The 17,496-nt window shown below is 36.6% G+C and overlaps 1 protein-coding gene across 2 annotated transcripts in view; it reads left to right on the top strand.

Annotated features, from left to right (window-relative positions):
- Positions 1 to 17,496, top strand: part of SMC5 (structural maintenance of chromosomes 5) — a 97,158-nt gene that overhangs the window by 17,978 nt on the left and 61,684 nt on the right. For both annotated transcript variants that reach the window (XM_059143588.1, XM_059143587.1), the window contains exons 4-8: positions 8,161 to 8,323; positions 9,443 to 9,577; positions 11,325 to 11,465; positions 12,795 to 12,956; positions 14,474 to 14,545. In XM_059143588.1, coding sequence (XP_058999571.1) covers positions 8,161 to 8,323; positions 9,443 to 9,577; positions 11,325 to 11,465; positions 12,795 to 12,956; positions 14,474 to 14,545 — 673 coding nt within the window. The remainder of the gene's footprint in view (positions 1 to 8,160; positions 8,324 to 9,442; positions 9,578 to 11,324; positions 11,466 to 12,794; positions 12,957 to 14,473; positions 14,546 to 17,496) is intronic.

Genomic DNA, 17,496 nt, shown 5'->3' with positions numbered 1-17,496 from the left:
TTTGAGATCACTTTCTTTCCGCCAGAGGGTATTTTTAAGAGTTTTCTTTAATGAAGATCTAGTGGAATGTTCAGTTTTTGTCTGAAAATGTTGTTCTTTTGCTCTAAGTCTTTTTTTTTTTAATTTTTTATTTTTATTATTAACATATAATGTATTATTAGTCCCAGGGCTACAGGTCTGTGAATTGCCAGGTTTACACACTTCACAGCACTCACCAAGCACATACCTTCCCCGTTGTCCATAACCCAACCACCCTTTCCCCCGGCAACCCTCAGTTTGTTTTGTGAGATTAAGAGTCTCATGGTTTGTCTGCTGCCCGATCCCATCTTGTTTCATTTTTTCCTTCCCTACCCCCCAAATCCTCCACTTGCCTCTCAACTTCCTCAGATCAGGGAGATCATATGGTAGTTGTCTTTCTCTGATTGACTTATTTTGCTCAGCTCTAGTTCCATCCATGTCATTGCAAATGGCAAGATTTCATTTCTTTTGATGGCTACATAGTATTCCATTGTGTACGCACACACACACCCCATGTCTTCTTAATCCATTCATCTGTTGATGGACATCTATGTTCTTTTCATAGTTTGGCTATTGTGGACATGGCTGCTGTGAACATTTGGGTGCACGTGCCCCTTCAGATCCCTACATTTGTATCTTTAGGGTAAATACCCAGTAGTGCGATTGCTGGGCCATAAGGTAGCTCTATTTTCAACTTTTTGAGGAACCTCCATGCTGTTTTCCATAGTGGCTGTACCAGCTTGTGTTCCCACCAGCAGTGTAGAAAGATTCCCCTTTCTCCACATCCTTGCCAGCATCTGTTGTTTCCTGACTTGCTAATTTTAGCCATTCTGACTGGCGTGAGGTGGTATCTCATTGTGGTTTTGATTTGTATCTCCCTGATGCCAAGTGATATGGAGCACTTTTTCATGTGTCTGTTGGCCATCTGGATGTCTTCTTTGCAGAAATGTCTGTTCATGTCCTCTGCCCATTTCTTCATTGGATTATTTGTTCTTTGGGTGTTGAGTTTGATTAGTTGTTACAGATTTTGGATACTAGCCCTATATCTGGTATTTTGTTTGCATATATCTTCTCCCATTCTGTCAGTTGTCTTTTGGTTTTGTTGACTGTTTCCTTTGCTGTGCAAAAGCCTTTGATCTTGATGAAGTCCCAGTAGTTCATTTTTGCCCTTGCTTCCCTTGCCTTTGGTGATGTTTCTAGGAAGAAGTTGCTGCAGCCTGTGTTCTCCTCAAGGGTTTTGATGGATTCCTGTCTCACATTGAGGTCTTTTATCCATTTGGAGTCTATTTTTTTGTGTGTTGTAAGGAAATGTTCTAGTTTCATTTTTTTTGCATGTAGCTGTCCAGTTGTCCCAACACCATTTGTTGAAGGGATTGTCTTTTTTCCATTGGACATTCTTTCCTGCTTTGTTGAAGATTAGTTGACCATAGAGTTGAGGGTCTATTTCTGGGCTCTCTATTCTGTTCCATTGATCTATGTGTCTGTTTTTGTGCCAGTGCCATACCGTCTTGATGATGACAGCTTTGTAACAGAGCTTGAAGTCTGGAATTATGATGCCACCAACTATGGCTTTCTTTTTTAACGTTCCTCTGGCTATTCGAGGTCTTTTCTGGTTCCATATAAATTTTAGGATTATTTGTTCCATTTGTGTGAAAAAAATGGATGGTATTTTGATAGGTATTGCATTAAACGTGTAGATTGCTTTAGGTAGCATAGACACTTTCACAATATTTGTTCTTAAATCCATGAGCATGGAATATTTTTCTGTTTCTTTGTGTCTTCCTCAGTTTCTTTCATTAGTACTTTATAGTTTTCTGAGTACAGATTTTTTAACCTCTTTGATTAGGTTTATTCCTAGGTATCTTAAGGTTTTGGTGGAATTGTGAATGGGATTGACTCTTTGATTTCTCTTTCTTCTATCTTATTGTTGGTGTATAGAAATGCAACTGATTTCTGTGCATTGATTTTATATCTTGACACTTTACTGAATCCCTGTATGAGTTCTAGCAGTTATGGAGTGGAGTCTTTTGGGTTTTCCACATAAAGTATCATATCATCTGCAATGAGTGAGAATTTGACTTCCTCTTTGCCGATTTGGATGCCTTTAATTTCTTTTTGTTGTCTGATTGCTGAGGCTAGGACTTTTAGTACTATGTTGAATAGCAGTGGTGATAATGGACATCCCTGCCGTGTTCCTGAGCTTAGCGGAAAAAGCTTTCAGTTTTTCTCCATTGAGAATGATATTCGCTGTGGGTTTTTCATACATGGCTTTGATGATATTGAGGTATGTACCCTCAGTCCCTACACTTTGAAGAGTTTTGCTCAAGAAAGGATGCTGTACTTTGTCAAATGCTTTTTCAGCATCTATTGAGAGTATCATATGTTTCTTGTTTTATCTTTTATTAATGTATTGTATCACATTGATTGATTCGTGGATGTTGAACCAACCTTGAAGCCCTGGAATAAATCCCACTTAGTCATGGTGAATAATACTTTCAATGTATTGTTGGATCCTATTGGCTAGTATTTTGGTGAGAATTTTTGCATCTCTGTTCATCAAAGATGTTGGTCTATAATTCTCTTTTTTGATGGGATCTTTGTCTGGTTTTGGGATCAAGGTGATGCTGGCCTCATAAAATGAGCTTGGAAGTTTTCCTCCCATTTCTGTTTTTTGGAATAGTTTCAGGAGAATAGGAATTAATTCTTCTTTAAATGCTTGTTAGAATTCCCCAGGGAATCCATCTGGCCTTGGGCTCTCATTTGTTGGGAGATTTTTGATGACTGTTTCAATCTCCTTACTGGTTATGGGTCTGTTGAGGTTTTCTATTTCATCTGGATTCAGTTATGGTACTTTATATGTCTCTAGGAATGCATTCATTTCTTCCAGATTGTTAAGTTTGCTGGTGTATAGTTGCTCATAATATGTTCTTATAAGTTGGTTGTGATCTCTCCTCTTTCATTCATGATTTTATTTATTTGGGTCCTTTCTCTTTTTTTGATAAGTCTGGCCAGGGGGTTATAAATTTTCTTAATTCTTTCAAAGAACTAGCTCCTAGTTTCGTTGATTTGCTCTGTCATTTTTTTGGTTTCTATTTCATTGATTTTGGCTCTGATCTTGATTATTTCTCTTCTCCTGCTGGGTTTAGGCTTTCTTTGCTGTTCTTTCTCCAGCTCCTTTAGGTGTAGGATTAGGTTGTATATTTGAGACCTTTCTTGTTTCTTGAGAAAGGCTTGTATTTCTGTTTTCCTCTCAGAACTGCCTTTTCTGTGTCCCATGGATTTTGAGCAGTTGTGCTTTCATTATCATTTGTTTCCATGAGTTTTTTTCAATTTTTCTTTAATTTCCTGGTTGACCTATTCATTCTTTAGTAGGATGCTCTTTAGCTTGCATGTATTTGGGTTCTTTCCAACTTTCCTCTTGTGATTGAGTTTTAGCTTCAGAGCATTGTGGTCTGAAAATATGCAGGGAATGATCCCAATCTTTTGGTACCTACCAGTTGATACATGATTTGTGACCCAGGATGTGATCTATTCTGGAGAATGTTCCATGTGCACTAGAGAAGAGTGCATATTCTGTTGCTTTGGGATGGAATGTTCTGAATATATCTGTGATGTCCATCTGGTCCAGTGTGTCTTTTAAGGCCTTTATTTCCTTGTTGAACTTTTGCTTGGATGATCTGTCCATTTCAGTGAGGGGGTGTTAAAGTCGCCTACTATTACTGTATTATTATCGATGTGTTTCTTTGATTTTGTTTATTAATTGGTTTGTATAGTTGGCTGCTCCCATGTTAGGAGCATAGATATTTAAAATTGTTAGATCTTCTTGCTGATCGGACCCTTTGAGTATGGTAGTGTGTCCTTCCTCATCTCTTATGATAGTGTTTGGCTTAAAATCTAATTGATCTGATATAAGGATTGCCACCCCAGCTTTCTTTTGATGTCCCTTGGCATGGTTAATTGTTTTTCACCCCCTCACTTTAAATCTGGAGGTGTCTTTGGGTCTAAAATCAGGTTCTTGTAGACAGCATATTGATTTTTTTTTTTTTAATCAATCTGATACCCTGTGTCTTTTGATTGGGGCATTTAGCCCATTTACATTCAGGGTAACTATTGAGAGAGATGAATTTAATGCCAGTGTATCGCCTATAAGGTGACTGTTACTGTATATTGTCTCTGTTCCTTTCTGGCCTATTACTTTTAGGTTCTCTCTTTGGCTGGAGGACTCCTTTCAGTATTTCCTGTAGAGCTGGTTTGGTGTTTACAGATTCTTTTAGTTTTTGTTTGTCCTGGAAGTTTTTTATCTCTCTTTCTATTTTCAGTGATAGCCTAGCTGGATATAGTATTCTTGACTGCATGTTTTTCTCATTTAGTGCTCTGAACATATCATGTCAGTTCTTTGTGGCCTGCCAGGTCTCTGTGGATAAGTCTGCTGCCAATCTAATATTTTTATCATTGTATGTTACAGACTTCTTGTCCCAGGCTGCTTTTAGGATTTTCCCTTTGTCACTAAGACTTGTAAGTTTTACTATTAGATGGCGAGGTGTGGACCTATTCTTACTGATTTTGAGGGGGGTTCTCTGCGCCTCCTGGATTTTGATGTTTGTTCCCTTTGCCGCATTAGAGAAATTCTCTACAATAATTCGCTCCAATATACCTTCTGTTCCCCCTCTCTCTTTCTTCTTCTTTTGGAATCCCAATTATTCTAATATTGTTTCATCTTATGGTATCATCTATCTCAGATTCTCCCCTCATTGTCCAGTAGTTGTTTGTCTCTCTTTTGCTCAGCAGCTTTATTCTCTGTCATTTGGTCTTCTATATCACTAACTCTTCTGCCTCATTTATCCTAGCAGTAAGAGCCTCTATTTTTTATTGTACCTCATTAATAGCTTTTTTGACTTCAGCTTGGTTAGATTTTAGTTCTTTTATTTCTCCAGATAGGATTTCTCTAATATCTTCCATGCATTTTTTGAGCCCAGCTAGCACCTTGAGAATCATCATTCTGAACTCTAGATCTGATATATTACCAATGTCCATATTGATTAGGTCTCTAGCCTTTGGTACTGCCTCTCGTTCTTTCTTTTTGTGGTGAGTTTTTCTGCCTTGTCATTTTACCTAGATAAGAATATATGAATGAGAGAATAAAATACTAAAAGGGTGGCATAGGCCCCGAAAAATGTGCATTAACCAAATCAGAAGAGAACTCAGATTGTGGGGAGAAGGGTTAAAAAGAAGTTCAAAAAAGAATTTAAAAAAGAAAATATATGTATTTGACTGGTGAATAGAACAGAGCCACTCATTTGATTTTGGGAGTATTTTGGAGTATCTTAGAAGAAACTACCTCCCAAAATTTTAAGAAAGAAAAAAAAATACACACACACACACACACACACACACACACACACAAATAAGGGTAAACATGGTGAAGGGATGGAATATGACTGTAAAGATGAAAATTTTAAAAAAAATTTCTAAAAAGGGGCACCTGGGTGGCTCAGTGGGTTAAAGCCTCTGCTTTCGGCTCAGGTCATGATCCCAGGGTACTGGGATCAAGCCCCATATCAGGCTCTCTGCTCAGCAGGGAGCCTGCTTCCTCCTCTCTCTCTGCCTGCCTCTCTGCCTACTTGTGATCTGTCTGTCAAATAAATAAATAAATCTTTAAAAATATTTTTTCTAAAAATGGAGTTGATAATTTAAGTTGGTTGGGAAAAGAAAGAAAAAGAAAGTGGAGAGAATTTGCTCAGGCTAGAGATTAGAACAAACCCTGTGCTAGATTTAGGGTATATTTTGATCTATTAGAAGAAGTTGTATCCCAAAATTTTGTAAAAGAAAAAACCCTTTCAGAAAGCGGTCCACTTTCTGTTTCTAGAATTGTTGCTCTTCTTCTCTTCGATCTCCTGTTGGATTTGTAGGTGCTCGGAATGGTTTAATAACGATCTAGCTAATCTCCTGCTACCTGATGTCATCTCAGCCTTCTCTTCCTCCCCCATCTTGACCTACCCATTCTAAGTCTTGAAAGATGTATTTGGTAGATATAAATTCTACATTGATAGGTCTTTTCTCAACACATGTGAAGTATAATTCCACAGTCTTCAGGTATGAATATAATCCTAGTTTCTTTGGCAGTAATTCTCTTTATCTCAAGTGCCTTTTTTGTGGGGGGTGGGGAGGGGGTCATTGGTTTCATGTGGCTCAAGTGTCTTTTGAAATCCTGTTTTTGTTGTTTTATAGTTTCACATCATATATTTAGATGTGGATTTATTTTTTTATTTATTTGCTTGGGATTTAATGAGCTTCTTAAATTTATAGTTTGGAAAATTCTTATCCGTTATCTCTTCCTATATTGCCACTGACCCTTTTTTGTCTCCTTCCCTTCTAGAACTCCTATTAGATGTTGGGTTCTCTTACTCAGTCATCTGTGTCTCTTAACATTCTCCATTATTTTTCATCTTTTTATGTCTTTGTGCTGCATTCTAGATCCATTTCCCCTTAGTTCTTCTTTAGATATAAGTAAATATTTTCAATCTTCTATTTCTTGAAATATAGTGAATTTCCTTATTCTGTATTTGCCCATTAATTCAGTATGACTCTACTTTGTTATTTCTGCTAGTTCTTACTCTTGGTTTTGTTTTCATGTATGTGTGTTTCCAGTAAGCTGCCCCTTTCTCTTTGAACTTTGTGTTAATTTTTTGAGGGTAAAGGTAGGTTCCTGCTGAGGGAATTTTCACTAACTTATACAACAGACCACTGGGTACTTTCAATCCAGGATCAAAATATACACAATTCTCAGTTTGTGCATTTTGGAACCCTAGGTATGTCATGTAATTGACTTAAGTATACTAATATATCTGAGACTGGGTTGATGTTATTAACTGTCCTCAGGAGAAATTGTGGGTTGTTGTGTTTTTGTTTGTTTGTTTGTTTGTTTTTGCAGTTTAAGCCGTAGTTTGAGACAGGCAATTTACCTCACTGTCAATGGTGGTGTTGGTGGTGCTGGCAGTGGTGGTGATGGTGATTATAGAGTAGTTCTAGTTTACCCTTAAATGGAGGGTATAGTCTTTTGGGGATGGTTTTTATTAGACTCTCGGGGCCTTTGTAGCTCCTCTCCTAGGAGATTATGAAAATGAATGTGTAAGGTTATTTGGTGGAACAGATACTCTCAAAGTAAAAGCCAGTTTTCATTTTTCAACTTCTGGATCTCCACCTGCCCTGGGATTTAGGCCAGATTTACTTGCCTTCATGCTAACTGATAAATGCATTTGTGAACATATTTTAATATTTCATTATTTGTAGTTCAGAACAAGACAACCAACAGAGTACTTCATTAGTCATTCTGCTGGAAATGAAAATTTAAAATTACTTTTTTTTAAAGTTCTAAAATCTTAATGTTTGTGGAGTGTTCTGATTACAGTATAGTCTATATAGACACGACATTTACAAAGTATCATTGTCATTTAGCCATTGAATACCAATAATTTATCTTTCTACCACATGCTGCTAATTCCCAGTGAAGAAGATGGATGGGAGGTGTGGAGCAGTAGTACTTCTAAAAGCAAGAAATAAGTAAATACCCTTCTTTCAGATTCTGTATTGCTTAATGTTCCTTTAAGAGGGCGTATGATATAGTCCCCTCTGAATTCAGAGTGGAGTACATGACAAGGAAGGCATGGGCTACCTGTATGACCAGGCTAGTTTTGATGTCTGGAACTGCTTATGCAAAAATTGGTTTTCATTCCTTTATCTTCCAGTAGAGGAAGTTATAGCACTTAATTTTGTATGGTTGAATATACCAATCCATTTTGAATTGCAGTCAACGCATGTGATTGGAGAATAATAATTAAAGGATAAATAACTCCAGATATGTAAATCCTCTGTCAGTGTTTGGAAATTAGTGTTGGCTTTGTTTTATTTTAATAGTTTAAATAATTGTGATGTTGTAAGTGGTAACTTACCTGTGATCAGTTATGTATTATTACCAATAAATTATCAAGTTTTCCTTTTTTGGAGGGGCCAAAATTTCAAAAGGAATAAAAGTTATAATAATCCTGTCTGGCAACCTTTTTTGCAAGAGAATTTTGGAAATTATATTTCTAAAACAATATATGTATTTTGAACATAAAGATTTTTTAAATTATTTTTAACTAGGTTCAGAACTTCAGGAAATCTTGTAATTACCCGTGAGATTGACGTGGCAAAAAATCAGTCGTCTTGGTTCATCAACAAAAAATCTACAACCCAGAAAGTAGTAGAAGAGCAAGTTGCAGCCTTAAACATTCAAGTGGGCAATCTTTGCCAATTTCTACCTCAGGTATGAGAGAATTAAGTGTACACATGGTAGAATTTGTGTCCTCTTCATGCCATAGCAGAATCTAAATACTTTTCAAAGAATATTATAATAGAAGCTATTTAAAGTAAGCCTCATAACTAATACTTTCTACTTTGTAAAAGGTGGCATTTCGTCTCATAATCTTATTGAAGTAATTTGGAAGATTTCAATTAATAAAAAACTGAAAGTCTAAACTACAGAATATGGTAAAGGAAATAAAGTATTGTTTTTAAGTACAGCAACTTGCGTGTCCATGTGCTAGAGTTTGTAGGCACTTAAAATTTTGGTAATAAACAACTTCTTAATCATGTTTTTATATAAAGTATGTGATGTACTAAAACTCTTAAATCTATAGATGTGCATTCTAAAATTTTGTTATATTTTAAATTTTAGTAAAAATACCCTGAAAATGCACATGAAATGTTAAATATGAGTGCTGTGTAGTGACTGAATTATAGTTCATTTTTTCAATTCAGAAACAATGACTTAATTACATTTGTCCAAATTAAAAAAAAATTTAAAATTTGAAAGCATTGTTAGCTGATGTCCGATATGTCCAGAAGTAGTTGTTGTAAATATCCTTTTTCTTAACTTCTGACATTCCAATTGATGTGTGGTAGATAATGGTTTCAGTCCAGGTAACTCTTTTTTATCTCCAAGCTATTTATTATATGTATATAAACACTTTACCCTAGAAATATCGACCTAGAAAATTTTAAAGGATTCTTAGATGACAATCATACCCTTTATCATTTTAAGAAATAATATATGAAGGACAGAGTTTGTATATATTGCACATCTTAACAGTTTTTTTTCTTTTAAATGCGTTTCATTTTAACAAGCGTGATCGCTGAGTGAAATATGTTTTGAGGATATTTATGAATGGTAATAGTTGCAGAGCGCCTGGGTGGCACTTTCAGTTACATGTTGACTCTTGGTTTCTGCTCAGGTCATGTTACCAGGGTCGTGAGTTCGAGCCCCGTGTTGGACTCTTTGCTGAGTTCAGAGTCTGCTTAAGTTTCTTTGTCCCTCTCCCATTCTAACAAATAAGTCTTTTTTAAAAATGATAATAGTTGCTGATATTTAAGTTTTATGCTCTAGGATAAAGTTGGAGAATTTGCTAAACTGAGTAAAATTGAACTTCTTGAAGCTACTGAGAAGTCTATTGGTCCTCCAGAAATGCACAGATACCATTGTGAACTCAAAAACTTCAGGGAGAAAGAAAAACAACTAGAGGTATTTATAAACAGACAACTCATTTTTTATTGTCCCTGACTGATTTCCATCTTTCACAGTGTGATAGGGTGAATAGTAGCTCTGATTCATCAAGTGGCTTCATATATTTGTGGGTTTTTTCCACCTAGGATTGTATTGCTGACGTACATTAAGTCATAGAAAGTGAGAATTGGAGTTGAAAAACGTTTGAAAAATTTGACTACCATTTCTTCAAATACATGTTATTAATTGAACTTCTAAGGAACCAATAATGGTATTTTAAAGTATTTATTTCTCTCAGGAAGTTTCGGTATTATTCTTTTACTCATTCAGTATTTCTTACAACACCTGCCATATGCCAGGATGGTACAAGGCTTTGGGTAATATAGCAGTGAAACTGTAGCTTTTGATGTAGTGTCTCTGTTGAACCTGTTCTCATATTTTTTGATTTGCAGGAGTGTAGACTTTGTAGAGAGCTCTGGGTTCTGTTGCAGTGTTGTTTTTATGTTCACCTTAAATAAACACATAAACTAAAATATCCTTTTATAGCCTATCATTTGAAGAGGTGTTTTGTTTAACAAATCATTTTCGATGTCCCAGCCACTAAAATAAATTCAGTAAATTTTCATAAGATATCTTATAAACAGATGCTCTCTCTTCAATTGTAACTGTCCATACTTAATAATATGCAAATTATTATAATTTATTATACTTTTTCAGAATCCATGACCAAAGGAGTAGTAATTATTTTATGCTTTTTCAGATACTCTGTCCGTCTTTGTACCCTTGCCCCCCTGGAACAGTCTGATGCAGTAGTCCCCCATTATTCACGCTTGTAGTTACCTGCCATTTCAATTACCCATGGTGACCTGTGGTCCAGAAGCAGATGAGCTGCCTGATATATATATATGGTCACAAGGTCAACAGTAGTCTGATGTTATGTCACAGTGCCTCACTTCATGTCATCACATGGCATTTTATAATCTCGAATCATCACAAGAAGGGTGACAATAGTATGATAATATATTCTGAGAGAGAAGCCACATTCATTAACTTTTATGATTGCTTATTGTTACTCTGTTTTCTTGTTATTAGTCTCTTACTGTGTCTGATATATAAATTAAGCTTTATCATAGGCATGCATGTACAGGAAAAAGCAGTATTTATGGGTGTGGTACTGTCTGCAGTTTCAGGCATCCTCTAGTGGTTTGGGCCTCTGTTCCCCTCAAATAAGGGGAGGGACTCCTGTACACCATCAGAAACTCTCTGAAATTAGTACCGTCTCCTGAAGGAATGTAGCCACTTACCCTGCTAGGTTTTGAGTACATCTCTGCATTTGTTAACTCAGTCTAAAGGGCAAATTTTAGCTTCCTTCATCTCATTTCTAAGTCCTAAGTCATGGGTATTCATAACATGCTAATTGTAGTAATACTAGTTTTCACTTGTATATCACATTATAGCTTTTGTTGACCTTGCACTTTAGAGTGTGTTGCTTCTACCCTTGAGGTGAGTGGGGCAGATAGGTGTCTTTTCTTCAGGCAGGAAGAGGCCAGGCTTGGAGATGTGGTGGGGCTTCCCCACAGTCACCCAACTAATAAATCGCAGGGCCTAAACCAGAGCTCAGGTATGCATGTTAGTTGTACACAGTTCTTAGGAACGCCCGTGAAATTCTTTATTGTGAAATTTTGGTAGCATTGTTCATTTTCATCATTAAAGAATCTGACCTGTTGACTTTTCAGTTAAACTAATTGTTAAATATTTGTTTTAGACCTCGTGCAAAGAGAAAACTGAGTATCTAGAGAAAATGATTCAGAGGAATGAACGATACAAACAAGATGTGGAGAGGTTCTATGAACGTAAGCGACATTTAGATTTGATTGAGATGCTTGAAGCTAAAAGGCCGTGGGTGGTAAGTCTTAATTATTAGAGGCAAAATAGTGATGCTTTAACTAGCAGAAAAGCTATAAAGAAGGTACTGATTGCTCTGTATTCAAATTAGGTGCTTTTGTTCATTTTTGCTTTATATATCATAATACATTTGGTATTATTGATGGTATTATGATATAGGTGTGTACTGTTACTGTTATTGTGTAACAAATAACAGTTGATGGTGCTCTTAACTCTTCCAGATTTGAATCCTCAACAGACAGTTTGTTTTATAAGATGTTAATGAGCTAAAAATGTTTGCACAAAAAAATCTTTGAGTGTCCTCAGGTCACAGAGAATTTACTTGGTGTGTACCACTAATAAGTTCAGGTGCAGATGCAGCTGCGCGCTATGGACTAGAATTCTCTACTCCGGCTTCCTGAGTTTATTGGAGCTACTGTTCCTTTTAATCACTGTGCAGTGTATGGTTATTATTTATGACCACAGTTTGGGCTGAAGAGTCCCATTTCCTCAGTGCATTTCTTTTTGACGGGCAGAACAAAATAAGAAAGTTTTATCATGTTTGTTCCAGGGTTAGAATGGAGGTAATTGTTATTAAAATGGAAAAACACGTGGCTGTATTTGTGGCCTTTCTCTGCCACCCCCTCACCCTACCCTGTCCCATAATTCCATTATTCTTGAATTTTTTGCTTTACAGCTTGTTTTGACTACATTTTCTTATGCCCATTATTACTCTTAATCTACTTTTCTTTCTCCTTTAAAGTCTTTTGGTTTATCTTCTTCTTTCTTAGATCGATTTCAATCTTTTTTCCTTTTTTAAAATTTATTTTAATGTTTGTAATCTTTTCTTCATCCCATTCTTACTGTATGGTCTCTGAGCACTGCACTTACTTTTGTTTTTTAGCAAACATTAATTCCTGTGACATGACAAGCATCGTTTTTACCCACATTTTTTTTCCTTTTGATCCATTTTTCCTTTGTTTTTTCATTTTTACTTTTTATAACTGAGTTTCGTTTATTTATACATTCTCATATCTCTTCTTTATCGAGAGACTAGAGGAAAACCTCATTTTAGTAGCAGTTACTGTGTAAGTTTCAGAACCATGGAAGTTGGAGTCGGGCCTAGTGATGGAGATAAATTGAGTGATTATCAAGCTTCTTAATAAGTCATTGTTGGTATTCGCTATTTCTGAAGTTATTTCAGAGGGTAAATTTTATATGAGTAGACTTGCCAAAAGGATATCAAAACAGTCTTTTCATAGTTTTGGTTTCTGCCTGCACTTTGGTTTTAGTGTATGTGTTAATTTAAGCTAGTAGTGCGTTAACTTCTATTTCTTGAATTAATTGCAAGGAGTATGAAAATGTTCGTCAGGAGTATGAAGAAGTAAAACTAGCTCGAGACCGAGTGAAGGAAGAGGTGAGGAAACTTAAAGAAGGGCAGATCCCTATGACCCGTCGAATTGAAGAGATTGAGAAGCAGCGTCGCGTGTTGGAGGCTCGAATCAAAGAGAAGGTACTTTGCTGGCTCAATTTAGGATTTTCTGTATTTTATTTTATTTTTTAAAGACTTCATTTATTTGACAGACAGAGATCACAAGTAGGCAGAGAGGCAGGCAGAGAGAGAAGGAGGAAGCAGGTTCCTTGCTGAGCAGAGAGCCTGATGCAGGGCTCTATCCCAGGACCCTGGGTTCATGACCTGAGCTGAAGGCAGAGGCTTTAACCCACTGAGCCATCCAGGCGCCCCAGGATTTTCTGTATTTTAGCAAGTACAAAAACTACCCTGCAGGTCTTCCAAGTAATTTTGTGAATTTACTTGTAGCTTTCGTTCGTTTTTTAACTCAAGTCTGCCACCACAGGGCTTTCAGGCTCCTAATTATCACTTTGGGCAGGTTACTACTTTAAGATATTCCAGCATACGAAAGAGCAAACTGAAATGTGATTTTTTTTCTCCCCCAAAGATTGTATTTGAGAGTGAGCAAGAGAGCGTGTGAATCAGGGGCAGAGGGAGAGGGAGAAGCAGACTCCCTGCTGAGTAGGGAGCGCAATATAGGACTGGATCCCAGGACCCTGAGATGACCTGAGCCAAAGGCAGTCGCTGAACCAACCAAGCCACCCAGGCGCCCCCAAATCTGTTTATTTTAATAAGAGGATTCAGAGTAGTATTCCTGGAAACATTGAATTTCTTCTATGAATTTATCATAGAAAACCTGATGTTTGTAGAATAAATAGTATAATGGCATATGGATTGTTCCATTTATTAAAAATTTATTTGAAAATTTTAAACTTAAAAATTTTTATGGTCATGGCTTTTAACCTTTAGGGAGATTTTGGAGTCCAAGATTTTGAAGAACAGTTTGAACTATGGACCTTGCTATCCTAATAGAATGTTTTTTTAGAATCAGATGAACTACCATGAGATAGTCCATGGGAAGGGATAAAGAAATGTGTATGCATATTGCCATGGATTTTTTTTTTTTTTTTTGACAGAGATCACAAGTAGTCAGAGAGGCAGGCAGAGAAAGAGGAGGAAGCAGGCTCCCTGCTGAGAGTCCGATGCGGGGCTCGATCCCGGGACCCTGAGATCATGACCCAAGCCAAAGGCAGAGGCTTTAACCCACTGAGTTTTATTTGACAGACAGAGATCACAAGTAGGCAGAGGCTTTAACCCACTGACTTTTATTTGACAGACAGAGATCACAAGTAGTCAGAGAGGCAGGCAGAGAGAGAGGAGGAAGCAGGCTCCCTGCAGAGAGCCCGATGCGGGGCTCGATTCCAGGACCCTGAGATCATGACCCGAGCCGAAGGCGGAGGCTTTAACCCACTGAGCCACTCAGGGGCCCCCTATTTTTAATATCAGTAAATAGCATTTTATAGATTTGTAAGTAAGTTAGTATTTTGGGTGGTAACTGAATTTGGTTTGGAAGAAATGAAAAGCCTTGTGGATTAATTTGATATTTGGGTTGGTAAGGCCTCATAATGGCTTGCTTAAGATTTTAACTACATTCCCCTTCTTCTGGTTCAATCTTACAGGCAACAGATATTAAGGAGACCTCTCAAAAATGCAAACAAAAGCAAGATATTATAGAAAGGAAAGATAAGCAGGTAAGATTGTGTTGAAATTTTTACTCTGGTAATGTGACCTAACTTTTGTGTTAAGGTCTAGATTATGGGACAACTTTTTGTTTGGAAATTGTATAAGGTCCTCCTCATTTTCCTCCTTAATCTGTGAGGGATACTAAGATTTGGAAGTAGAGCAGTTGTACAGAAGATAATGAGGAAAAATTTTCAAGACTACTCCTGGGCAGGCACTATGATCTTTGCAACTGAGTGGCTCTAGTTTATTGTAGTGATGGTAAAATTGGATGTAGTTATCTCAGTAGCAGAAATTAAATTTTAAGAGATATATTCTGTTGACATTAAGGGTAGGACTTTAAAAAGTCGATAATAAATTCTTTGTGCATGGGTGGGGCTTGATGGCAAAATCATTTTAAGATGGCTGTGGAAGAAAGCAGGTGTCTTGCATAAGAGATTCCTAGCAGTATGTGGGGTTTTTTTTCTTCAGAGCCATTCAGAAATTGAAGTTTGAATGACCTTTCTTAGGAATAGACATATAACTTGAAACATTACTGGTGGTTGAAGCATTATGTGAATCTTCCAGTTTTCAGCTTCACTTCTTTTTCTGTGCCTTTATCTTCAGATCCCAAGCGCCTCTCATAAACGTTGCAGAGGCTGAGTTGTCAGGGCTAAGTGCTCAGGGTATCTGTGCGGATGGGGTCTGGGGGCAAGGGGACAGGAGATGCAGGGCAGGGCAGTCCTGTTCTATATGTTGTTTTTTATACTTGACATGTCTGAGCTCTCCAGAAGCTCTGGAATGGGTTTTTTTTTGTTTTGAAAGAGTCTTCTTTTCTTTTACTTTTCTCTCATCGCCTGTCACACTGTGGCTTCTGTAAAAGGATACTAAATTAGTTGTCCTTCTGCTGTCTTTCCTCTTTTGAATGCCATTGAGGTCTCCAGTTGCTGATGTTGTCTCTGTTATTCCTCATGCGAGTGAACCCTTTGTACTCCGTTGCTAATACTTCTTTAGAGTTTAGGAGGGAAGAGGCATAAAGATTTCACCTTTAAAACCCTAAATAGGAATACAGGTTGACACGTTGTGTAATGTTGAATCATCTTTAGGTTTCTGTCGCAAATTGTACTTGATATTTTACTACATTGCTGGATTCAACTAGAAAATCTTGTTTTTATGATTTTTTGCACCATGTGAGATGGGCCTAAAATTTGATTTTGTTCCATCCTTAACTGGTTTTCAGTTATGCTTACTTTTCAAGTAGTTTAATACTCCTTGGACCAGGATTGTCTATTTTTGCCTAGGCATACTTACCAGGGCTTGTCACTTCCGTAAGTTATTTCACTTTTCAATTTAATGAACTTTTAGTAAATACATTTCAGGGCATAAATATTTTTCTGGTTATCACTTGGTTATGTCTCCTGTGTGTTGATAAGTGCTTTTATTGCTTTTCTGTTTAAAAGTTCGTATTTTCAGTTAAATATTTTCATTCATTTAAGGTTGTACAGGAGTTCTTGCTGTTTTAATTTCTATGGGTATGGAATTTCAAAATGTGAATAGAATTCTACTTCTTTTCCTTTCTGTTTAATTATTGTGAACTTTATGACCTTATTTTAGATATTTTGAAATTTTTTTGGACTTGTATATTTGGTTTTGTACATGTTTTGCATATAATAAATAATGTATACTCTATATATTCATATGTATGTTTAAATTATGTATATGCTGGAACAGGTTTACTATACGTACATTATGCAGATGTTCTACATACTTTATTACCTACCCAATTTATCCATTTTTAAAGTGTGATACTTTTTCTATGAGTGTAGATTTGTCTATTTTTCCTAATAGTTATTTTAGTTTTTGCTTCCTAGATTGTAAAGCTGTCTTTTTTATTTATTTCTTGCATCGTATTTTGATTTATCTTCTCTGCTGAGAATAGTATGTGTTGGGTTTTGTTCTGCAGTTTTTGTCATCGTGGTGTTGTGACACTGTCATCAGGAAGGGACTTTCCCCAGGTCCGCTTACAGCTGTTTTCACCTCCCTGTGCTGCTTGTTCGATTTTTCCTCCCTGCTCCTCTTTCTTCCTTTCTCTTTTTTGTTGCTGTTGATAAAGGTTTTCTTACTCCATTTTTCCCCCCTAAAGTTGTATATTCTATGCCTATTCTGTTGACTACTCTTAAAGTTTAAATAATGTGTATTTTTTTAAAGTTAGCATTTTTACTCTTCCACTTAGTTTAGATACTTTATTCTGTATCCATACCTTCAGAAATTTTACTTGTCTTTATTTAAAAAATGTTATTTTTTATGGTCTGTCTTGACTTAGACTTAATATGTTTGGCTGGTTTATTTGATCATGTTACTTGTTTTATCATTCTTCTATCTCTTAGGAGGTAGACTTTTTTTTCTCAACAGATATTTTCCATGGGTGTTTTAGAGACTTGATGAACTTTCTGAGTACTTGTATGTCGGAAAGTACATTCTTTTGCACTCATTTTGGAATGTTAATATTGCTGAATTTTAAATTATAAATTATAAATTACTTTTTTTCTCAACACTTTGCCTATCCTTCCTCTGTGTCCTGGGAGGTCCCGTTTTGTTCCTGAGAAGTAGAAGATACGAGAGCTGGGCAGAGACTGTATTAGACACTTGAAGAAAAAAGAAAGGAAATTGAATTTGATTCTAAATGCAGTGAGACACAGAGAAGGCTTTCAAAGTTTTTAAGCTGGAGAGAAATAGTATTTCATATGCTTTAAAAGCACTCAACATTGCCTTACGGATAGTAGACTGAAAGGGACAAAAATAAAAGCAGAGAGTTCGGTTACAAGGCTGGCTTCACCTCATATGATAGCAGCGGACAAGCAAATTTAGAAAACTGAACCACAGAATTTGCTCAGGGAGTAGATTGAAGAATTCAGTTGTGGAAGAATAGAGGATCCCGTCTTTGACTTCACGGTTGGATAGCAGTACCTGTCACTGTAATGAG

Source organism: Mustela lutreola, chromosome 12 (assembly GCF_030435805.1).
Source record: "Mustela lutreola isolate mMusLut2 chromosome 12, mMusLut2.pri, whole genome shotgun sequence".
Classification (NCBI taxonomy): Eukaryota; Metazoa; Chordata; class Mammalia; order Carnivora; family Mustelidae; genus Mustela; species Mustela lutreola.
Note: the sequence above shows the minus strand (reverse complement) of the source record. Positions and strands in the feature narration are given on the sequence as shown.